Source organism: Aquarana catesbeiana, linkage group LG07, assembly GCF_042186555.1.
Source record: "Aquarana catesbeiana isolate 2022-GZ linkage group LG07, ASM4218655v1, whole genome shotgun sequence".
In the NCBI taxonomy this organism is placed as follows: Eukaryota; Metazoa; Chordata; class Amphibia; order Anura; family Ranidae; genus Aquarana; species Aquarana catesbeiana.
In genome coordinates, this window is record NC_133330.1 from 346,128,237 (window position 1) to 346,151,313 (window position 23,077).

The 23,077-nt window shown below is 58.0% G+C and overlaps 1 protein-coding gene across 1 annotated transcript in view; it reads left to right on the forward strand.

Moving 5' to 3' along the window:
* The first annotated feature begins 9,096 nt into the window (after positions 1 to 9,096).
* Positions 9,097 to 23,077, forward strand: part of MUTYH (mutY DNA glycosylase) — a 59,864-nt gene continuing 45,883 nt past the window's right edge. Inside the window, exon 1 of the mRNA XM_073594000.1 lies at positions 9,097 to 9,231. Within this exon, the coding sequence (XP_073450101.1) occupies positions 9,156 to 9,231 (76 nt within the window). The 5' untranslated portion in view covers positions 9,097 to 9,155. The remainder of the gene's footprint in view (positions 9,232 to 23,077) is intronic.

Sequence of the window (23,077 nt, forward strand, 5' to 3'; positions counted from 1 at the left end):
GTGTGTGATGTCTGTGCGGGGTGTGTGTGATGTCTGTGCGGGGTGTGTGTGATGTCTGTGCGGGGTGTGTGTGATGTCTCTGCGGGGTGTGTGTGATGTCTCTGCGGGGTGTGTGTGATGTCTCTGCGGGGTGTGTGATGTCTCTGCGGGGTGTGTGATGTCTGTGCGGGGTGTGTGATGTCTGTGCGGGGTGTGTGTGATGTCTGTGCGGGGTGTGTGTGATGTCTGTGCGGGGTGTGTGTGATGTCTCTTGCGGGGTGTGTGATGTCTGTGCGGGGTGTGTGATGTCTGTGCGGGGTGTGTGTGATGTCTGTGCGGGGTGTGTGTGATGTCTGTGCGGGGTGTGTGTGATGTCTGTGCGGGGTGTGTGATGTCTCTGCGGGGTGTATGTGATGTCTCTGCGGGGTGTGTGTGATGTCTGTGCGGGGTGTGTGATGTCTCTGCGGGGTGTATGTGATGTCCTCTGCGGGGTGTGTGTGATGTCTCTGCGGGGTGTGTGTGATGTCTGTGCGGGGTGTGTGATGTCTCTGCGGGGTGTATGTGATGTCTCTGCGGGGTGTGTGTGATGTCTCTGCGGGGTGTGTGTGATGTCTGTGCGGGGTGTGGTGATGTCTGTGCGGGTGTGTGTGATGTCTGTGCGGGGTGTGTGTGATGTCTCTGCGGGGTGTGTGTGATGTCTGTGCGGGGTGTGTGTGATGTCTGTGCGGGGTGTGTGATGTCTCTGCGGGGTGTATGTGATGTCTCTGCGGGGTGTGTGATGTCTCTGCGGGGTGTGTGTGATGTCTGTGCGGGGTGTGTGATGTCTCTGCGGGGTGGTATGTGATGTCTCTGCGGGGTGTGTGTGATGTCTCTGCGGGGTGTGTGTGATGTCTGTGCGGGGTGTGTGTGATGTCTCTGCGGGGGTGTGTGTGATGTCTCTGCGGGTGTGTGTGATGTCTGGGGGGGTGGTCTGTGCGGGTGTGTGTGATGTCTCTGCGGGGTGTGTGTGATGTCTCTGCGGGGTGTGTGTGTGATGTCTCTGCGGGGTGTGTGTGATGTCTGTGCGGGGTGTGTGTGATGTCTGTGCGGGGTGTGTGTGATGTCTGTGCGGGGTGTGTGTGATGTCTGTGCGGGGTGTGTGATGTCTGTGCGGGTGTGTGATGTCTGTGCGGGTGTGTGTGATGTCTCTGCGGGGTGTGTGATGTCTGTGCGGGGTGTGTGTGATGTCTGTGCGGGGTGTGTGTGATGTCTGTGCGGGGTGTGTGATGTCTGTGCGGGGTGTGTGATGTCTCTGCGGGGTGTGTGTGATGTCTCTGCGGTGTGTGTGATGTCTCTGCGGTGTGTGTGATGTCTCTGCGGGGTGTGTGTGATGTCTGTGCGGGGTGTGTGATGTCTGTGCGGGGTGTGTGTGATGTCTGTGCGGGGTGTGTGATGTCTCTGCGGTGTGTGTGATGTCTCTGCGGTGTGTGTGATGTCTCTGCGGGGTGTGTGTGATGTCTGTGCGGGGTGTGTGTGATGTCTGTGCGGGGTGTGTGATGTCTGTGCGGGGTGTGTGATGTCTGCGGGGTGTGTGTGATGTCTCTGCGGGGTGTGTGTGATGTCTGTGCGGGGTGTGTGTGATGTCTCTGCGGGGTGTGTGTGATGTCTGTGCGGGGTGTGTGTGATGTCTGTGCGGGGTGTGTGATGTCTCTGCGGGGTGTGTGTGATGTCTGTGCGGGGTGTGTGTGATGTCTCTGCGGGGTGTGTGATGTCTCTGCGGGTGTGTGATGTCTGTGCGGGGTGTGTGTGATGTCTCTGCGGGGTGTGTGTGATGTCTCTGCGGGGTGTGTGTGATGTCTGTGCGGGGTGTGTGTGATGTCTGTGCGGTGTGTGTGATGTCTCTGCGGGGTGTGTGATGTCTCTGCGGGGTGTGTGTGATGTCTCTGCGGGGTGTGTGATGGTCTGTGCGGGGTGTGTGTGATGTCTGTGCGGGGTGTGTGTGATGTCTGTGCGGGGTGTGTGATGTCTGTGCGGGGTGTGTGTGATGTCTGTGCGGGGTGTGTGTGATGTCTGTGCGGGGTGTGTGATGTCTCTGCGGGGTGTGTGTGATGTCTCTGCGGGGTGTGTGATGTCTGTGCGGGGTGTGTGTGATGTCTCTGCGGGGTGTGTGATGTCTGTGCGGGGTGTGTGATGTCTGTGCGGGGGTGTGTGATGTCTCTGCAGGGTGTGTGTGATGTCTCTGCGGGTGTGTGTGATGTCTGTGCGGGGTGTGTGTGATGTCTCTGCGGGGTGTGTGTGATGTCTGTGCGGGGTGTGTGTGATGTCTCTGCGGGGTGTGTGTGATGTCTGTGCGGGGTGTGTGATGTCTCTGCGGGGTGTGTGTGATGTCTCTGCGGGGTGTGTTGTGATGTCTCTGCGGGGTGTGTGTGATGTCTCTGCGGGGTGTGTGATGTCTGTGCGGGGTGTGTGTGATGTCTGTGCGGGGTGTGTGATGTCTGTGCGGGGTGTGTGATGTCTCTGCGGGGTGTGGTGATGTCTCTGCGGGGTGTGTGGATGTCTGTGCGGGGTGTGTGTGATGTCTCTGCGGGGTGTGTGTGATGTCTGTGCGGGGTGTGTGATGTCTCTGCGGGGTGTGTGTGATGTCTGTGCGGGGTGTGTGATGTCTGTGCGGGGTGTGTGATGTCTCTGCGGGGTGTGTGTGATGTCTGTGCGGGGTGTGTGTGATGTCTGTGCGGGGTGTGTGTGATGTCTCTGCGGGGTGTGTGATGTCTGTGCGGGGTGTGTGATGTCTGTGCGGTGTGTCGTGATGTCTCTGCGGGGTGTGTGATGTCTCTGCGGGGTGTGTGATGTCTCTGCGGGGTGTGTGATGTCTCTGCGGGGTGTGTGTGATGTCTGTGCGGGGTGTGTGATGTCTGTGCGGGGTGTGTGATGTCTCTGCGGGGTGTGTGTGATGTTCTGTGCGGGGTGTGTGTGATGTCTGTGCGGGGTGTGTGTGATGTCTGTGCGGGGTGTGTGATGTCTGTGCGGGGTGTGTGATGTCTGTGCGGGGTGTGTGATGTCTGTGCGGGGTGTGTGTGATGTCTGTGCGGGGTGTGTGTGATGTCTGTGCGGGGTGTGTGTGATGTCTGTGCGGGGGTGTGTGATGTCTCTGCGGGGTGTGTGTGATGTCTCTGCGGGGTGTGTGATGTCTGTGCGGGGTGTGTGTGATGTCTCTGCGGGGTGTGTGATGTCTGTGCGGGGTGTGTGATGTCTGTGCGGGGTGTGTGATGTCTCTGCAGGGTGTGTGTGATGTCTCTGCGGGGTGTGTGTGATGTCTGTGCGGGGTGTGTGTGATGTCTCTGCGGGTGTGTGTGATGTCTGTGCGGGGTGTGTGTGATGTCTCTGCGGGGTGTGTGTGATGTCTGTGCGGGGTGTGTGATGTCTCTGCGGGGTGTGTGTGATGTCTCTGCGGGGTGTGTGTGATGTCTCTGCGGGGTGTGTGATGTCTGTGCGGGGTGTGTGTGATGTCTGTGCGGGGTGTGTGATGTCTGTGCGGGGTGTGTGATGTCTCTGCGGGGTGTGTGATGTCTCTGCGGGGTGTGTGATGTCTGTGCGGGTGTGTGTGATGTCTCTGCGGGTGTGTGTGATGTCTGTGCGGGGGTGTGTGATGTCTCTGCGGGGTGTGTGTGATGTCTGTGCGGGGTGTGTGATGTCTGTGCGGGGTGTGTGATGTCTCTGCGGGGTGTGTGTGATGTCTGTGCGGGGTGTGTGTGATGTCTGTGCGGGGTGTGTGTGATGTCTCTGCGGGGTGTGTGATGTCTGTGCGGGGTGTGTGATGTCTGTGCGGTGTGTGATGTCTCTGCGGGGTGTGTGATGTCTCTGCGGGGTGTGTGATGTCTCTGCGGGGGTGTGTGATGTCTCTGCGGGGTGTGTGTGATGTCTGTGCGGGTGTGTGATGGTCTGTGCGGGGGTGTGTGATGTCTCTGCGGGGTGTGTGTGATGTCTGTGCGGGGTGTGTGTGATGTCTGTGCGGGGTGTGTGTGATGTCCTGTGCGGGGTGTGTGATGTCTCTGCGGGTGTGTGTGATGTCTGTGCGGGGTGTGTGTGATGTCTGTGCGGGGGTGTGTGTGATGTCTGTGCGGGGTGTGTGATGTCTGTGCGGGGTGTGTGATGTCTGTGCGGGGTGTGTGTGATGTCTGTGCGGGGTGTGTGTGATGTCTGTGCGGGGTGTGTGTGATGTCTGTGCGGGGTGTGTGTGATGTCTGTGCGGGGTGTGTGTGATGTCTGTGCGGGGTGTGTGTGATGTCTGTGCGGGGTGTGTGATGTCTGTGCGGGGTGTGTGTGATGTCTCTGCGGGGTGTGTGTGATGTCTCTGCGGGGTGTGTGTGATGTCTGTGCGGGGTGTGTGTGATGTCTCTGCGGGGTGTGTGTGATGTCTGTGCGGGGTGTGTGTGATGTCTGTGCGGGGTGTGTGTGATGTCTGTGCGGGGTGTGTGTGATGTCTGTGCGGGGTGTGTGTGATGTCTGTGCGGGGTGTGTGATGTCTCTGCGGGGTGTGTGATGTCTGTGCGGGGTGTGTGATGTCTCTGCGGGGTGTGTGATGTCTGTGCGGGTGTGTGATGTCTCTGCGGGGTGTGTGATGTCTCTGCGGGGTGTGTGATGTCTGTGCGGGGTGTGTGATGTCTGTGCGGGGTGTGTGTGATGTCTCTGCGGGGTGTGTGTGATGTCTGTGCGGGGGTGTGTGATGTCTGTGCGGGGTGTGTGTGATGTCTGTGCGGGGTGTGTGATGTCTGTGCGGGGTGTGGTGATGTCTGTGCGGGGTGTGTGTGATGTCTCTGCGGGGTGTGTGATGTCTGTGCGGTGTGTGTGATGTCTGTGCGGGGTGTGTGATGTCTGTGCGGGGTGTGTGTGATGTCTGTGCGGGGTGTGTGTGATGTCTCTGCGGGGTGTGTGATGTCTGTGCGGTGTGTGTGATGTCTGTGCGGGGTGTGTGTGATGTCTGTGCGGGGTGTGTGTGATGTCTCTGCGGGGTGTGTGATGTCTGTGCGGGGTGTGTGATGTCTGTGCGGGGTGTGTGTGATGTCTGTGCGGGGTGTGTGTGATGTCTCTGCGGGGTGTGTGTGATGTCTGTGCGGGGTGTGTGATGTCTGTGCGGGGTGTGTGTGATGTCTGTGCGGGGTGTGTGATGTCTGTGCGGGGTGTGTGTGATGTCTGTGCGGGGTGTGTGATGTCTGCAGGGTGTGTGATGTCTGTGCGGGGTGTGTGTGATGTCTGTGCGGGGTGTGTGTGATGTCTGTGCGGGGTGTGTGTGATGTCTGTGCGGGGTGTGTGATGTCTGTGCGGGGTGTGTGTGATGTCTGTGCGGGGTGTGTGATGTCTGTGCGGGGTGTGTGATGTCTGTGCGGGGTGTGTGTGATGTCTGTGCGGGGTGTGTGATGTCTCTGCAGGGTGTGTGATGTCTGTGCGGGGTGTGTGTGATGTCTGTGCGGGGTGTGTGTGATGTCTGTGCGGGGTGTGTGTGATGTCTGTGCGGGGTGTGTGATGTCTGTGCGGGGTGTGTGTGATGTCTGTGCGGGGTGTGTGTGATGTCTGTGCGGGGTGTGTGATGTCTGTGCGGGGTGTGTGTGATGTCTGTGCGGGGTGTGTGTGATGTCTGTGCGGGGTGTGTGTGATGTCTGTGCGGGGTGTGTGTGATGTCTGTGCGGGGTGTGTGATGTCTGTGCGGGGTGTGATGTCTGTGCGGGGTGTGTGATGTCTCTGCGGGGTGTGTGATGTCTCTGCGGGGTGTGTGATGTCTCTGCGGGGTGTGTGATGTCTCTGCGGGGTGTGTGATGTCTCTGCGGGGTGTGTGATGTCTTTGCAGGGTGTGTGTGATGTCTGTGCGGGGTGTGTGTGATGTCTGTGCGGGGTGTGTGATGTCTGTGCGGGGTGTGTGATGTCTCTGCGGGGTGTGTGATGTCTGTGCGGGGTGTGTGTGATGTCTGTGCGGGGTGTGTGATGTCTCTGCGGGGTGTGTGATGTCTGTGCGGGGTGTGTGATGTCTGTGCGGGGTGTGTGTGATGTCTGTGCGGGGTGTGTGTGATGTCTGTGCGGGGTGTGTGATGTCTGTGCGGGGTGTGTGATGTCTGTGCGGGGTGTGTGATGTCTCTGCAGGGTGTGTGATGTCTGTGCGGGGTGTGTGTGATGTCTGTGCGGGGTGTGTGTGATGTCTCTGCAGGGTGTGTGTGATGTCTCTGCGGGGTGTGTGATGTCTCTGCGGGGTGTGTGTGATGTCTGTGCGGGGTGTGTGTGATGTCTGTGCGGGGTGTGTGATGTCTGTGCGGGGTGTGTGTGATGTCTGTGCGGGGTGTGTGTGATGTCTGTGCGGGGTGTGTGTGATGTCTGTGCGGGGTGTGTGTGATGTCTGTGCGGGGTGTGTGTGATGTCTGTGCGGGGTGTGTGATGTCTGTGCGGGGTGTGTGATGTCTCTGCGGGGTGTGTGTGATGTCTGTGCGGGGTGTGTGATGTCTCTGCGGGGTGTGTGATGTCTCTGCGGGGTGTGTGTGATGTCTGTGCGGGGTGTGTGTGATGTCTGTGCGGGGTGTGTGTGATGTCTCTGCGGGGTGTGTGTGATGTCTGTGCGGGGTGTGTGTGATGTCTGTGCGGGGTGTGTGATGTCTGTGCGGGGTGTGTGATGTCTGTGCGGGGTGTGTGTGATGTCTGTGCGGGGTGTGTGTGATGTCTCTGCGGGGTGTGTGTGATGTCTCTGCGGGGTGTGTGTGATGTCTGTGCGGGGTGTGTGTGATGTCTGTGCGGGGTGTGTGATGTCTCTGCGGGGTGTGTGATGTCTGTGCGGGGTGTGTGATGTCTGTGCGGGGTGTGTGTGATGTCTGTGCGGGGTGTGTGATGTCTGTGCGGGGTGTGTGTGATGTCTCTGAGGGGTGTGTGATGTCTCTGCGGGGTGTGTGTGATGTCTGTGCGGGGTGTGTGTGATGTCTGTGCGGGGTGTGTGTGATGTCTGTGCGGGGTGTGTGATGTCTCTGCGGGGTGTGTGATGTCTGTGCGGGGTGTGTGATGTCTCTGCGGGGTGTGTGATGTCTGTGCGGGGTGTGTGATGTCTGTGCGGGGTGTGTGTGATGTCTCTGAGGGGTGTGTGATGTCTCTGCGGGGTGTGTGTGATGTCTGTGCGGGGTGTGTGTGATGTCTGTGCGGGGTGTGTGTGATGTCTGTGCAGGGTGTGTGATGTCTCTGCGGGGTGTGTGATGTCTGTGCGGGGTGTGTGATGTCTGTGCGGGGTGTGTGTGATGTCTGTGCGGGGTGTGTGATGTCTGTGCGGGGTGTGTGATGTCTGTGCGGGGTGTGTGATGTCTCTGCAGGGTGTGTGATGTCTGTGCGGGGTGTGTGTGATGTCTGTGCGGGGTGTGTGATGTCTCTGCGGGGTGTGTGATGTCTGTGCGGGGTGTGTGTGATGTCTGTGCGGGGTGTGTGTGATGTCTGTGCGGGGTGTGTGTGATGTCTGTGCGGGGTGTGTGATGTCTGTGCGGGGTGTGTGATGTCTGTGCGGGGTGTGTGTGATGTCTGTGCGGGGTGTGTGATGTCTCTGCGGGGTGTGTGTGATGTCTGTGCGGGGTGTGTGTGATGTCTGTGCGGGGTGTGTGATGTCTGTGCGGGGTGTGTGATGTCTGTGCGGGGTGTGTGTGATGTCTGTGCGGGGTGTGTGATGTCTGTGCGGGGTGTGTGTGATGTCTGTGCGGGGTGTGTGATGTCTCTGCAGGGTGTGTGATGTCTCTGCGGGGTGTGTGTGATGTCTGTGCGGGGTGTGTGATGTCTCTGCAGGGTGTGTGATGTCTGTGCGGGGTGTGTGTGATGTCTGTGCGGGGTGTGTGTGATGTCTGTGCGGGGTGTGTGATGTCTGTGCGGGGTGTGTGATGTCTGTGCGGGGTGTGTGATGTCTCTGCAGGGTGTGTGATGTCTGTGCGGGGTGTGTGTGATGTCTGTGCGGGGTGTGTGATGTCTGTGCGGGGTGTGTGTGATGTCTGTGCGGGGTGTGTGTGATGTCTGTGCGGGGTGTGTGTGATGTCTCTGCGGTGTGTGTGATGTCTCTGCGGGGTGTGTGATGTCTGTGCGGGGTGTGTGTGATGTCTGTGCGGGGTGTGTGATGTCTGTGCGGGGTGTGTGATGTCTGTGCGGGGTGTGTGATGTCTGTGCGGGGTGTGTGTGATGTCTGTGCGGGGTGTGTGATGTCTCTGCGGGGTGTGTGTGATGTCTCTGCGGGGTGTGTGTGATGTCTGTGCGGGGTGTGTGATGTCTCTGCAGGGTGTGTGATGTCTGTGCGGGGTGTGTGTGATGTCTGTGCGGGGTGTGTGATGTCTCTGCGGGGTGTGTGTGATGTCTCTGCGGGGTGTGTGATGTCTGTGCGGGGTGTGTGATGTCTCTGCGGGGTGTGTGTGATGTCTGTGCGGGGTGTGTGTGATGTCTCTGCGGGGTGTGTGTGATGTCTCTGCGGGGTGTGTGTGATGTCTCTGCGGGGTGTGTGTGATGTCTCTGCGGGGTGTGTGTGATGTCTCTGCGGGGTGTGTGATGTCTGTGCGGGGTGTGTGATGTCTCTGCGGGGTGTGATGTCTCTGCGGGGTGTGAGTGATGTCTGTGCGGGGTGTGTGATGTCTCTGCGGGGTGTGATGTCTCTGCGGGGTGTGAGTGATGTCTGTGCGGGGTGTGTGTGATGTCTGTGCGGGGTGTGTGATGTCTCTGCGGGGTGTGCGATGTCTCTGCGGGGTGTGTGATGTCTCTGCGGGGTGTGTGATGTCTGTGCGGGGTGTGTGTGATGTCTGTGCGGGGTGTGTGCGATGTCTCTGCGGGGTGTGTGTGATGTCTCTGCGGGGTGTGTGATGTCTCTGCGGGGTGTGTGTGATGTCTCTGCGGGGTGTGTGTGATGTCTCTGCGGGGTGTGTGATGTCTCTGCGGGGTGTGTGTGATGTCTCTGCGGGGTGTGTGTGATGTCTCTGCGGGGTGTGTGTGATGTCTCTGCGGGGGGTGTGATGTCTCTGCGGGGTGTGTGATGTCTCTGCGGGGTGTGTGATGTCTCTGCGGGGTGTGTGATGTCTCTGCGGGGTGTGTGTGATGTCTCTGCGGGGTGTGATGTCTCTGCGGGGTGTGTGTGATGTCTCTGCGGGGTGTGATGTCTCTGCGGGGTGTGTGATGTCTGTGCGGGGTGTGATGTCTGTTTTCTTTCTCCAGCGATGGGGCGATCGGCGGTCAGACATTCTTCGAAGAAAATCCCAAAGAAAGAACAGAAGCCCCCAAGTAACAAATCAGGTAGGTGGGGGAGGGGTGTGAACTCAGGATAGGTGAATGGGGTGTCACATCAGGTAGGTGGGGGAGGGGTGTGAACTCAGGATAGGTGAATGGGGTGTCACATCAGGTAGGTGGGGGAGGGGTGTGAACTCAGGATAGGTGAATGGGTTGTGACATCAGGTAGGTGGGGGAGGGGTGTGAACTCAGGATAGGTGAATGGGGTGTGACATCAGGTAGGTGGGGGAGGGGTGTGAACTCAGGATAGGTGAATGGGGTGTCACATCAGGTAGGTGGGGGAGGGGTGTGAACTCAGGATAGGTGAATGGGGTGTCACATCAGGTAGGTGGGGGAGGGGTGTGAACTCAGGATAGGTGAATGGGTTGTGACATCAGGTAGGTGGGGGAGGGGTGTGAACTCAGGATAGGTGAATGGGGTGTGACATCAGGTAGGTGGGGGAGGGGTGTGAACTCAGGATAGGTGAATGGGGTGTCACATCAGGTAGGTGGGGGAGGGGTGTGAACTCAGGATAGGTGAATGGGGTGTCACATCAGGTAGGTGGGGGAGGGGTGTGAACTCAGGATAGGTGAATGGGTTGTGACATCAGGTAGGTGGGGGAGGGGTGTGAACTCAGGGTAGGTGAATGGGGTGTCACATCGGGTAGGTGGGGGAGGGGTGTGAACTCAGGATAGGTGAATGGGGTGTCACATCGGGTAGGTGGGGGAGGGGTGTGAACTCAGGATAGGTGAATGGGGTGTCACATCAGGTAGGTGGGGGAGGGGTGTGAACTCAGGATAGGTGAATGGGGTGTGACATCAGGTAGGTGGGGGAGGGGTGTGAACTCAGGATAGGTGAATGGGGTGTCACATCAGGTAGGTGGGGGAGGGGTGTGAACTCAGGATAGGTGAATGGGGTGTCACATCAGGTAGGTGGGGGAGGGGTGTGAACTCAGGATAGGTGAATGGGTTGTGACATCAGGTAGGTGGGGGAGGGGTGTGAACTCAGGGTAGGTGAATGGGGTGTCACATCGGGTAGGTGGGGGAGGGGTGTGAACTCAGGATAGGTGAATGGGGTGTCACATCGGGTAGGTGGGGGAGGGGTGTGAACTCAGGATAGGTGAATGGGGTGTCACATCAGGTAGGTGGGGGAGGGGTGTGAACTCAGGATAGGTGAATGGGGTGTGACATCAGGTAGGTGGGGGAGGGGTGTGAACTCAGGATAGGTGAATGGGGTGTCACATCAGGTAGGTGGGGGAGGGGTGTGAACTCAGGATAGGTGAATGGGGTGTCACATCAGGTAGGTGGGGGAGGGGTGTGAACTCAGGATAGGTGAATGGGTTGTGACATCAGGTAGGTGGGGGAGGGGTGTGAACTCAGGATAGGTGAATGGGGTGTGACATCAGGTAGGTGGGGGAGGGGTGTGAACTCAGGATAGGTGAATGGGGTGTCACATCAGGTAGGTGGGGGAGGGGTGTGAACTCAGGATAGGTGAATGGGGTGTCACATCAGGTAGGTGGGGGAGGGGTGTGAACTCAGGATAGGTGAATGGGTTGTGACATCAGGTAGGTGGGGGAGGGGTGTGAACTCAGGGTAGGTGAATGGGGTGTCACATCGGGTAGGTGGGGGAGGGGTGTGAACTCAGGATAGGTGAATGGGGTGTCACATCGGGTAGGTGGGGGAGGGGTGTGAACTCAGGATAGGTGAATGGGGTGTCACATCGGGTAGGTGGGGGAGGGGTGTGAACTCAGGATAGGTGAATGGGGTGTCACATCAGGTAGGTGGGGGAGGGGTGTGAACTCAGGATAGGTGAATGGGTTGTGACATCAGGTAGGTGGGGGAGGGGTGTGAACTCAGGATAGGTGAATGGGGTGTGACATCAGGTAGGTGGGGGAGGGGTGTGAACTCAGGATAGGTGAATGGGGTGTCACATCAGGTAGGTGGGGGAGGGGTGTGAACTCAGGATAGGTGAATGGGGTGTCACATCAGGTAGGTGGGGGAGGGGTGTGAACTCAGGATAGGTGAATGGGTTGTGACATCAGGTAGGTGGGGGAGGGGTGTGAACTCAGGGTAGGTGAATGGGGTGTCACATCGGGTAGGTGGGGGAGGGGTGTGAACTCAGGATAGGTGAATGGGGTGTCACATCGGGTAGGTGGGGGAGGGGTGTGAACTCAGGGTAGGTGAATGGGGTGTCACATCGGGTAGGTGGGGGAGGGGTGTGAACTCAGGATAGGTGAATGGGGTGTCACATCAGGTAGGTGGGGGAGGGGTGTGAACTCAGGATAGGTGAATGGGGTGTGACATCAGGTAGGTGGGGGAGGGGTGTGAACTCAGGATAGGTGAATGGGGTGTCACATCAGGTAGGTGGGGGAGGGGTGTGAACTCAGGATAGGTGAATGGGTTGTGACATCAGGTAGGTGGGGGAGGGGTGTGAACTCAGGATAGGTGAATGGGGTGTCACATCGGGTAGGTGGGGGAGGGGTGTGAACTCAGGATAGGTGAATGGGGTGTCACATCAGGTAGGTGGGGGAGGGGTGTGAACTCAGGATAGGTGAATGGGGTGTCACATCGGGTAGGTGGGGGAGGGGTATGAAGTCAGGATAGGTGAATGGGGTGTGACATCGGGTAGGTGGGGGAGGGGTGTGAACTCAGGATAGGTGAATGGGGTGTCACATCGGGTAGGTGGGGGAGGGGTGTGAACTCAAGTTAGGTGAATGGGGTGTCACATCGGGTAGGTGGGGGAGGGGTATGAAGTCAGGATAGGTGAATGGGGTGTCACATCGGGTAGGTGGGGGAGGGGTATGAAGTCAGGATAGGTGAATGGGGTGTGACATCGGGTAGGTGGGGGAGGGGTGTGAACTCAGGGTAGGTGAATGGGGTGTCACATCGGGTAGGTGGGGGAGGGGTGTGAACTCAGGGTAGGTGAATGGGGTGTCACATCGGGTAGGTGGGGGAGGGGTGTGAACTCAGGGTAGGTGAATGGGGTGTGACATCAGGTAGGTGGGGGAGGGGTGTGAACTCAGAATAGGTGAATGGGGTGTCACATCGGGTAGGTGGGGGAGGGGTGTGAACTCAGGATAGGTGAATGGGGTGTCACATCGGGTAGGTGGGGGAGGGGTGTGAACTCAGGGTAGGTGAATGGGGTGTCACATCAGGTAGGTGGGGGAGGGGTGTGAACTCAGGATAGGTGAATGGGGTGTCACATCAGGTAGGTGGGGGAGGGGTGTGAACTCAGAATAGGTGAATGGGGTGTGACATCGGGTAGGTGGGGGAGGGGTATGAAGTCAGGATAGGTGAATGGGGTGTCACATCAGGTAGGTGGGGGAGGGGTGTGAACTCAGGATAGGTGAATGGGGTGTCACATCAGGTAGGTGGGGGAGGGGTGTGAACTCAGAATAGGTGAATGGGGTGTCACATCAGGTAGGTGGGGGAGGGGTATGAACTCAGGATAGGTGAATGGGGTGTGACATCAGGTAGGTGGGGGAGGGGTGTGAACTCAGGGTAGGTGAATGGGGTGTCACATCGGGTAGGTGGGGGAGGGGTGTGAACTCAGGGTAGGTGAATGGGGTGTCACATCGGGTAGGTGGGGGAGGGGTGTGAACTCAGGATAGGTGAATGGGGTGTCACATCGGGTAGGTGGGGGAGGGGTGTGAACTCAGGATAGGTGAATGGGGTGTCACATCAGGTAGGTGGGGGAGGGGTGTGAACTCAGGATAGGTGAATGGGGTGTGACATCAGGTAGGTGGGGGAGGGGTGTGAACTCAGGATAGGTGAATGGGGTGTCACATCAGGTAGGTGGGGGAGGGGTGTGAACTCAGGATAGGTGAATGGGGTGTGACATCGGGTAGGTGGGGGAGGGGTGTGAACTCAGGATAGGTGAATGGGGTGTCACATCAGGTAGGTGGGGGAGGGGTGTGAACTCAGGATAGGTGAATGGGGTGTGACATCAGGTAGGTGGGGGAGGGGTGTGAACTCAGGATAGGTGAATGGGGTGTCACATCAGGTAGGTGGGGGAGGGGTGTGAACTCAGGATAGGTGAATGGGGTGTCACATCAGGTAGGTGGGGGAGGGGTGTGAACTCAGGATAGGTGAATGGGGTGTCACATCGGGTAGGTGGGGGAGGGGTGTGAACTCAGGATAGGTGAATGGGGTGTCACATCGGGTAGGTGGGGGAGGGGTGTGAACTCAGGATAGGTGAATGGGGTGTCACATCAGGTAGGTGGGGGAGGGGTGTGAACTCAGGATAGGTGAATGGGGTGTGACATCAGGTAGGTGGGGGAGGGGTGTGAACTCAGGATAGGTGAATGGGGTGTCACATCAGGTAGGTGGGGGAGGGGTGTGAACTCAGGATAGGTGAATGGGGTGTCACATCAGGTAGGTGGGGGAGGGGTGTGAACTCAGGATAGGTGAATGGGGTGTCACATCAGGTAGGTGGGGGAGGGGTGTGAACTCAGGATAGGTGAATGGGGTGTCACATCAGGTAGGTGGGGGAGGGGTGTGAACTCAGGATAGGTGAATGGGGTGTCACATCAGGTAGGTGGGGGAGGGGTGTGAACTCAGGGTAGGTGAATGGGGTGTCACATCAGGTAGGTGGGGGAGGGGTGTGAACTCAGGGTAGGTGAATGGGGTGTGACATCAGGTAGGTGGGGGAGGGGTGTGAACTCAGGATAGGTGAATGGGGTGTCACATCAGGTAGGTGGGGGAGGGGTGTGAACTCAGGATAGGTGAATGGGGTGTCACATCAGGTAGGTGGGGGAGGGGTGTGAACTCAGGATAGGTGAATGGGGTGTCACATCAGGTAGGTGGGGGAGGGGTGTGAACTCAGGATAGGTGAATGGGTTGTGACATCAGGTAGGTGGGGGAGGGGTGTGAACTCAGGATAGGTGAATGGGGTGTGACATCAGGTAGGTGGGAGAGGGGTGTGAACTCAGGATAGGTGAATGGGGTGTCACATCAGGTAGGTGGGGGAGGGGTGTGAACTCAGGATAGGTGAATGGGGTGTCACATCAGGTAGGTGGGGGAGGGGTGTGAACTCAGGGTAGGTGAATGGGGTGTCACATCGGGTAGGTGGGGGAGGGGTGTGAACTCAGGATAGGTGAATGGGTTGTGACATCAGGTAGGTGGGGGAGGGGTGTGAACTCAGGATAGGTGAATGGGGTGTGACATCAGGTAGGTGGGGGAGGGGTGTGAACTCAGGATAGGTGAATGGGGTGTCACATCAGGTAGGTGGGGGAGGGGTGTGAACTCAGGATAGGTGAATGGGGTGTCACATCAGGTAGGTGGGGGAGGGGTGTGAACTCAGGATAGGTGAATGGGTTGTGACATCAGGTAGGTGGGGGAGGGGTGTGAACTCAGGGTAGGTGAATGGGGTGTCACATCGGGTAGGTGGGGGAGGGGTGTGAACTCAGGATAGGTGAATGGGGTGTCACATCGGGTAGGTGGGGGAGGGGTGTGAACTCAGGATAGGTGAATGGGGTGTCACATCAGGTAGGTGGGGGAGGGGTGTGAACTCAGGATAGGTGAATGGGGTGTGACATCAGGTAGGTGGGGGAGGGGTGTGAACTCAGGATAGGTGAATGGGGTGTCACATCAGGTAGGTGGGGGAGGGGTGTGAACTCAGGATAGGTGAATGGGGTGTCACATCAGGTAGGTGGGGGAGGGGTGTGAACTCAGGATAGGTGAATGGGTTGTGACATCAGGTAGGTGGGGGAGGGGTGTGAACTCAGGGTAGGTGAATGGGGTGTCACATCGGGTAGGTGGGGGAGGGGTGTGAACTCAGGATAGGTGAATGGGGTGTCACATCGGGTAGGTGGGGGAGGGGTGTGAACTCAGGATAGGTGAATGGGGTGTCACATCAGGTAGGTGGGGGAGGGGTGTGAACTCAGGATAGGTGAATGGGGTGTGACATCAGGTAGGTGGGGGAGGGGTGTGAACTCAGGATAGGTGAATGGGGTGTCACATCAGGTAGGTGGGGGAGGGGTGTGAACTCAGGATAGGTGAATGGGGTGTCACATCAGGTAGGTGGGGGAGGGGTGTGAACTCAGGATAGGTGAATGGGTTGTGACATCAGGTAGGTGGGGGAGGGGTGTGAACTCAGGATAGGTGAATGGGGTGTGACATCAGGTAGGTGGGGGAGGGGTGTGAACTCAGGATAGGTGAATGGGGTGTCACATCAGGTAGGTGGGGGAGGGGTGTGAACTCAGGATAGGTGAATGGGGTGTCACATCAGGTAGGTGGGGGAGGGGTGTGAACTCAGGATAGGTGAATGGGTTGTGACATCAGGTAGGTGGGGGAGGGGTGTGAACTCAGGGTAGGTGAATGGGGTGTCACATCGGGTAGGTGGGGGAGGGGTGTGAACTCAGGATAGGTGAATGGGGTGTCACATCGGGTAGGTGGGGGAGGGGTGTGAACTCAGGATAGGTGAATGGGGTGTCACATCAGGTAGGTGGGGGAGGGGTGTGAACTCAGGATAGGTGAATGGGGTGTGACATCAGGTAGGTGGGGGAGGGGTGTGAACTCAGGATAGGTGAATGGGGTGTCACATCAGGTAGGTGGGGGAGGGGTGTGAACTCAGGATAGGTGAATGGGTTGTGACATCAGGTAGGTGGGGGAGGGGTGTGAACTCAGGATAGGTGAATGGGGTGTCACATCGGGTAGGTGGGGGAGGGGTGTGAACTCAGGATAGGTGAATGGGGTGTCACATCAGGTAGGTGGGGGAGGGGTGTGAACTCAGGATAGGTGAATGGGGTGTCACATCGGGTAGGTGGGGGAGGGGTGTGAACTCAAGTTAGGTGAATGGGGTGTCACATCGGGTAGGTGGGGGAGGGGTATGAAGTCAGGATAGGTGAATGGGGTGTCACATCGGGTAGGTGGGGGAGGGGTATGAAGTCAGGATAGGTGAATGGGGTGTGACATCGGGTAGGTGGGGGAGGGGTGTGAACTCAGGGTAGGTGAATGGGGTGTCACATCGGGTAGGTGGGGGAGGGGTGTGAACTCAGGGTAGGTGAATGGGGTGTCACATCGGGTAGGTGGGGGAGGGGTGTGAACTCAGGATAGGTGAATGGGGTGTCACATCAGGTAGGTGGGGGAGGGGTGTGAACTCAGAATAGGTGAATGGGGTGTCACATCAGGTAGGTGGGGGAGGGGTATGAACTCAGGATAGGTGAATGGGGTGTGACATCAGGTAGGTGGGGGAGGGGTGTGAACTCAGGGTAGGTGAATGGGGTGTCACATCGGGTAGGTGGGGGAGGGGTGTGAACTCAGGGTAGGTGAATGGGGTGTCACATCGGGTAGGTGGGGGAGGGGTGTGAACTCAGGATAGGTGAATGGGGTGTCACATCGGGTAGGTGGGGGAGGGGTGTGAACTCAGGATAGGTGAATGGGGTGTCACATCAGGTAGGTGGGGGAGGGGTGTGAACTCAGGATAGGTGAATGGGGTGTCACATCAGGTAGGTGGGGGAGGGGTATGAACTCAGGATAGGTGAATGGGGTGTGACATCAGGTAGGTGGGGGAGGGGTGTGAACTCAGGATAGGTGAATGGGGTGTCACATCAGGTAGGTGGGGGAGGGGTGTGAACTCAGGATAGGTGAATGGGGTGTCACATCAGGTAGGTGGGGGAGGGGTGTGAACTCAGGATAGGTGAATGGGGTGTCACATCAGGTAGGTGGGGGAGGGGTGTGAACTCAGGATAGGTGAATGGGGTGTCACATCGGGTAGGTGGGGGAGGGGTGTGAACTCAGGATAGGTGAATGGGGTGTCACATCAGGTAGGTGGGGGAGGGGTGTGAACTCAGGATAGGTGAATGGGGTGTCACATCAGGTAGGTGGGGGAGGGGTATGAACTCAGGATAGGTGAATGGGGTGTGACATCAGGTAGGTGGGGGAGGGGTGTGAACTCAGGATAGGTGAATGGGGTGTCACATCGGGTAGGTGGGGGAGGGGTATGAACTCAGGGTAGGTGAATGGGGTGTCACATCAGGTAGGTGGGGGAGGGGTGTGAACTCAGGATAGGTGAATGGGGTGTCACATCAGGTAGGTGGGGGAGGGGTGTGAACTCAGGATAGGTGAATGGGGTGTCACATCAGGTAGGTGGGGGAGGGGTGTGAACTCAGGATAGGTGAATGGGGTGTCACATCAGGTAGGTGGGGGAGGGGTGTGAACTCAGGATAGGTGAATGGGGTGTCACATCAGGTAGGTGGGGGAGGGGTGTGAACTCAGGGTAGGTGAATGGGGTGTCACATCAGGTAGGTGGGGGAGGGGTGTGAACTCAGGATAGGTGAATGGGGTGTCACATCGGGTAGGTGGGGGAGGGGTGTGAACTCAGGATAGGTGAATGGGGTGTCACATCGGGTAGGTGGGGGAGGGGTGTGAACTCAGGGTAGGTGAATGGGGTGTCACATCAGGTAGGTGGGGGAGGGGTGTGAACTCAGGGTAGGTGAATGGGGTGTCACATCAGGTAGGTGGGGGAGGGGTGTGAACTCAGGGTAGGTGAATGGGGTGTCACATCAGGTAGGTGGGGGAGGGGTGTGAACTCAGGATAGGTGAATGGGGTGTCACATCAGGTAGGTGGGGGAGGGGTGTGAACTCAGGATAGGTGAATGGGGTGTCACATCAGGTAGGTGGGGGAGGGGTGTGAACTCAGGATAGGTGAATGGGGTGTCACATCAGGTAGGTGGGGGAGGGGTGTGAACTCAGGGTAGGTGAATGGGGTGTCACATCAGGTAGGTGGGGGAGGGGTGTGAACTCAGGGTAGGTGAATGGGGTGTCACATCAGGTAGGTGGGGGAGGGGTGTGAACTCAGGATAGGTGAATGGGGTGTCACATCAGGTAGGTGGGGGAGGGGTGTGAACTCAGGATAGGTGAATGGGGTGTGACATCAGGTAGGTGGGGGAGGGGTGTGAACTCAGGATAGGTGAATGGGGTGTCACATCAGGTAGGTGGGGGAGGGGTGTGAACTCAGGATAGGTGAATGGGGTGTCACATCAGGTAGGTGGGGGAGGGGTGTGAACTCAGGATAGGTGAATGGGGTGTCACATCGGGTAGGTGGGGGAGGGGTGTGAACTCAGGATAGGTGAATGGGGTGTCACATCGGGTAGGTGGGGGAGGGGTGTGAACTCAGGATAGGTGAATGGGGTGTCACATCAGGTAGGTGGGGGAGGGGTGTGAACTCAGGATAGGTGAATGGGGTGTGACATCAGGTAGGTGGGGGAGGGGTGTGAACTCAGGATAGGTGAATGGGGTGTCACATCAGGTAGGTGGGGGAGGGGTGTGAACTCAGGATAGGTGAATGGGGTGTCACATCAGGTAGGTGGGGGAGGGGTGTGAACTCAGGATAGGTGAATGGGGTGTCACATCAGGTAGGTGGGGGAGGGGTGTGAACTCAGGATAGGTGAATGGGGTGTCACATCAGGTAGGTGGGGGAGGGGTGTGAACTCAGGATAGGTGAATGGGGTGTCACATCAGGTAGGTGGGGGAGGGGTGTGAACTCAGGGTAGGTGAATGGGGTGTCACATCAGGTAGGTGGGGGAGGGGTGTGAACTCAGGGTAGGTGAATGGGGTGTGACATCAGGTAGGTGGGGGAGGGGTGTGAACTCAGGATAGGTGAATGGGGTGTCACATCAGGTAGGTGGGGGAGGGGTGTGAACTCAGGATAGGTGAATGGGGTGTCACATCAGGTAGGTGGGGGAGGGGTGTGAACTCAGGATAGGTGAATGGGGTGTCACATCGGGTAGGTGGGGGAGGGGTGTGAACTCAGGAGAGGTGAATGGGGTGTCACATCAGGTAGGTGGGGGAGGGGTGTGAACTCAGGATAGGTGAATGGGGTGTCACATCAGGTAGGTGGGGGAGGGGTATGAAGTCAGGATAGGTGAATGGGGTGTGACATCAGGTAGGTGGGGGAGGGGTGTGAACTCAGGATAGGTGAATGGGGTGTGACATCAGGTAGGTGGGGGAGGGGTGTGAACTCAGGATAGGTGAATGGGGTGTCACATCGGGTAGGTGGGGGAGGGGTGTGAACTCAGGATAGGTGAATGGGGTGTCACATCGGGTAGGTGGGGGAGGGGTGTGAACTCAGGAGAGGTGAATGGGGTGTCACATCAGGTAGGTGGGGGAGGGGTGTGAACTCAGGGTAGGTGAATGGGGTGTCACATCAGGTAGGTGGGGGAGGGGTGTGAACTCAGGATAGGTGAATGGGGTGTCACATCAGGTAGGTGGGGGAGGGGTGTGAACTCAGAATAGGTGAATGGGGTGTCACATCAGGTAGGTGGGGGAGGGGTGTGAACTCAGAATAGGTGAATGGGGTGTCACATCAGGTAGGTGGGGGAGGGGTGTGAACTCAGGATAGGTGAATGGGGTGTCACATCAGGTAGGTGGGGGAGGGGTGTGAACTCAGGATAGGTGAATGGGGTGTCACATCAGGTAGGTGGGGGAGGGGTGTGAACTCAGGAGAGGTGAATGGGGTGTCACATCGGGTAGGTGGGGGAGGGGTGTGAACTCAGGATAGGTGAATGGGGTGTCACATCGGGTAGGTGGGGGAGGGGTGTGAACTCAGGATAGGTGAATGGGGTGTCACATCAGGTAGGTGGGGGAGGGGTATGAACTCAGGATAGGTGAATGGGGTGTCACATCAGGTAGGTGGGGGAGGGGTGTGAACTCAGGAGAGGTGAATGGGGTGTCACATCAGGTAGGTGGGGGAGGGGTGTGAACTCAGGATAGGTGAATGGGGTGTCACATCAGGTAGGTGGGGGAGGGGTGTGAACTCAGGATAGGTGAATGGGGTGTGACATCAGGTAGGTGGGGGAGGGGTGTGAACTCAGGGTAGGTGAATGGGGTGTCACATCAGGTAGGTGGGGGAGGGGTGTGAACTCAGGATAGGTGAATGGGGTGTCACATCAGGTAGGTGGGGGAGGGGTGTGAACTCAGGATAGGTGAATGGGGTGTCACATCGGGTAGGTGGGGGAGGGGTGTGAACTCAGGATAGGTGAATGGGGTGTCACATCAGGTAGGTGGGGGAGGGGTGTGAACTCAGGAGAGGTGAATGGGGTGTCACATCAGGTAGGTGGGGGAGGGGTGTGAACTCAGGATAGGTGAATGGGGTGTGACATCAGGTAGGTGGGGGAGGGGTGTGAACTCAGGGTAGGTGAATGGGGTGTCACATCAGGTAGGTGGGGGAGGGGTGTGAACTCAGGATAGGTGAATGGGGTGTCACATCAGGTAGGTGGGGGAGGGGTGTGAACTCAGGATAGGTGAATGGGGTGTCACATCAGGTAGGTGGGGGAGGGGTGTGAACTCAGGAGAGGTGAATGGGGTGTGACATCAGGTAGGTGGGGGAGGGGTGTGAAGTCAGGATAGGTGAATGGGGTGTCACATCAGGTAGGTGGGGGAGGGGTGTGAACTCAGGATAGGTGAATGGGGTGTCACATCAGGTAGGTGGGGGAGGGGTGTGAACTCAGGATAGGTGAATGGGGTGTCACATCAGGTAGGTGGGGGAGGGGTGTGAACTCAGGATAGGTGAATGGGGTGTCACATCAGGTAGGTGGGGGAGGGGTGTGAACTCAGGATAGGTGAATGGGGTGTCACATCGGGTAGGTGGGGGAGGGGTGTGAACTCAGGGTAGGTGAATGGGGTGTCACATCGGGTAGGTGGGGGAGGGGTGTGAACTCAGGATAGGTGAATGGGGTGTCACATCAGGTAGGTGGGGGAGGGGTGTGAACTCAGGATAGGTGAATGGGGTGTCACATCAGGTAGGTGGGGGAGGGGTGTGAACTCAGGATAGGTGAATGGGGTGTGACATCAGGTAGGTGGGGGAGGGGTGTGAACTCAGGGTAGGTGAATGGGGTGTCACATCAGGTAGGTGGGGGAGGGGTGTGAACTCAGGATAGGTGAATGGGGTGTGACATCAGGTAGGTGGGGGAGGGGTGTGAACTCAGGGTAGGTGAATGGGGTGTCACATCGGGTAGGTGGGGGAGGGGTGTGAACTCAGGGTAGGTGAATGGGGTGTCACATCAGGTAGGTGGGGGAGGGGTGTGAACTCAGGATAGGTGAATGGGGTGTCACATCGGGTAGGTGGGGGAGGGGTGTGAACTCAGGGTAGGTGAATGGGGTGTCACATCGGGTAGGTGGGGGAGGGGTGTGAACTCAGGGTAGGTGAATGGGGTGTCACATCAGGTAGGTGGGGGAGGGGTGTGAACTCAGGATAGGTGAATGGGGTGTCACATCGGGTAGGTGGGGGAGGGGTATGAAGTCAGGATAGGTGAATGGGGTGTGACATCAGGTAGGTGGGGGAGGGGTGTGAACTCAGGGTAGGTGAATGGGGTGTCACATCAGGTAGGTGGGGGAGGGGTGTGAACTCAGGGTAGGTGAATGGGGTGTCACATCAGGTAGGTGGGGGAGGGGTGTGAACTCAGGGTAGGTGAATGGGGTGTGACATCAGGTAGGTGGGGGAGGGGTGTGAACTCAGGATAGGTGAATGGGGTGTCACATCAGGTAGGTGGGGGAGGGGTGTGAACTCAGGGTAGGTGAATGGGGTGTCACATCAGGTAGGTGGGGGAGGGGTGTGAACTCAGGGTAGGTGAATGGGGTGTCACATCAGGTAGGTGGGGGAGGGGTGTGAACTCAGGGTAGGTGAATGGGGTGTCACATCAGGTAGGTGGGGGAGGGGTGTGAACTCAGGGTAGGTGAATGGGGTGTCACATCAGGTAGGTGGGGGAGGGGTGTGAACTCAGGATAGGTGAATGGGGTGTGACATCGGGTAGGTGGGGGAGGGGTATGAAGTCAGGATAGGTGAATGGGGTGTCACATCGGGTAGGTGGGGGAGGGGTGTGAACTCAGGGTAGGTGAATGGGGTGTGACATCAGGTAGGTGGGGGAGGGGTGTGAACTCAGGGTAGGTGAATGGGGTGTCACATCAGGTAGGTGGGGGAGGGGTGTGAACTCAGGGTAGGTGAATGGGGTGTCACATCAGGTAGGTGGGGGAGGGGTGTGAACTCAGGGTAGGTGAATGGGGTGTCACATCAGGTAGGTGGGGGAGGGGTATGAACTCAGGATAGGTGAATGGGGTGTGACATCAGGTAGGTGGGGGAGGGGTGTGAACTCAGGATAGGTGAATGGGGTGTCACATCAGGTAGGTGGGGGAGGGGTGTGAACTCAGGATAGGTGAATGGGGTGTGACATCGGGTAGGTGGGGGAGGGGTATGAAGTCAGGATAGGTGAATGGGGTGTCACATCAGGTAGGTGGGGGAGGGGTGTGAACTCAGGATAGGTGAATGGGGTGTCACATCAGGTAGGTGGGGGAGGGGTGTGAACTCAGGATAGGTGAATGGGGTGTCACATCAGGTAGGTGGGGGAGGGGTGTGAACTCAGGGTAGGTGAATGGGGTGTCACATCAGGTAGGTGGGGGAGGGGTGTGAACTCAGGATAGGTGAATGGGGTGTCACATCAGGTAGGTGGGGGAGGGGTGTGAACTCAGGATAGGTGAATGGGGTGTCACATCAGGTAGGTGGGGGAGGGGTGTGAACTCAGGAGAGGTGAATGGGGTGTGACATCAGGTAGGTGGGGGAGGGGTGTGAACTCAGGATAGGTGAATGGGGTGTCACATCAGGTAGGTGGGGGAGGGGTGTGAACTCAGGATAGGTGAATGGGGTGTCACATCAGGTAGGTGGGGGAGGGGTGTGAACTCAGGATAGGTGAATGGGGTGTCACATCAGGTAGGTGGGGGAGGGGTGTGAACTCAGGATAGGTGAATGGGGTGTCACATCAGGTAGGTGGGGGAGGGGTGTGAACTCAGGATAGGTGAATGGGGTGTCACATCGGGTAGGTGGGGGAGGGGTGTGAACTCAGGGTAGGTGAATGGGGTGTCACATCGGGTAGGTGGGGGAG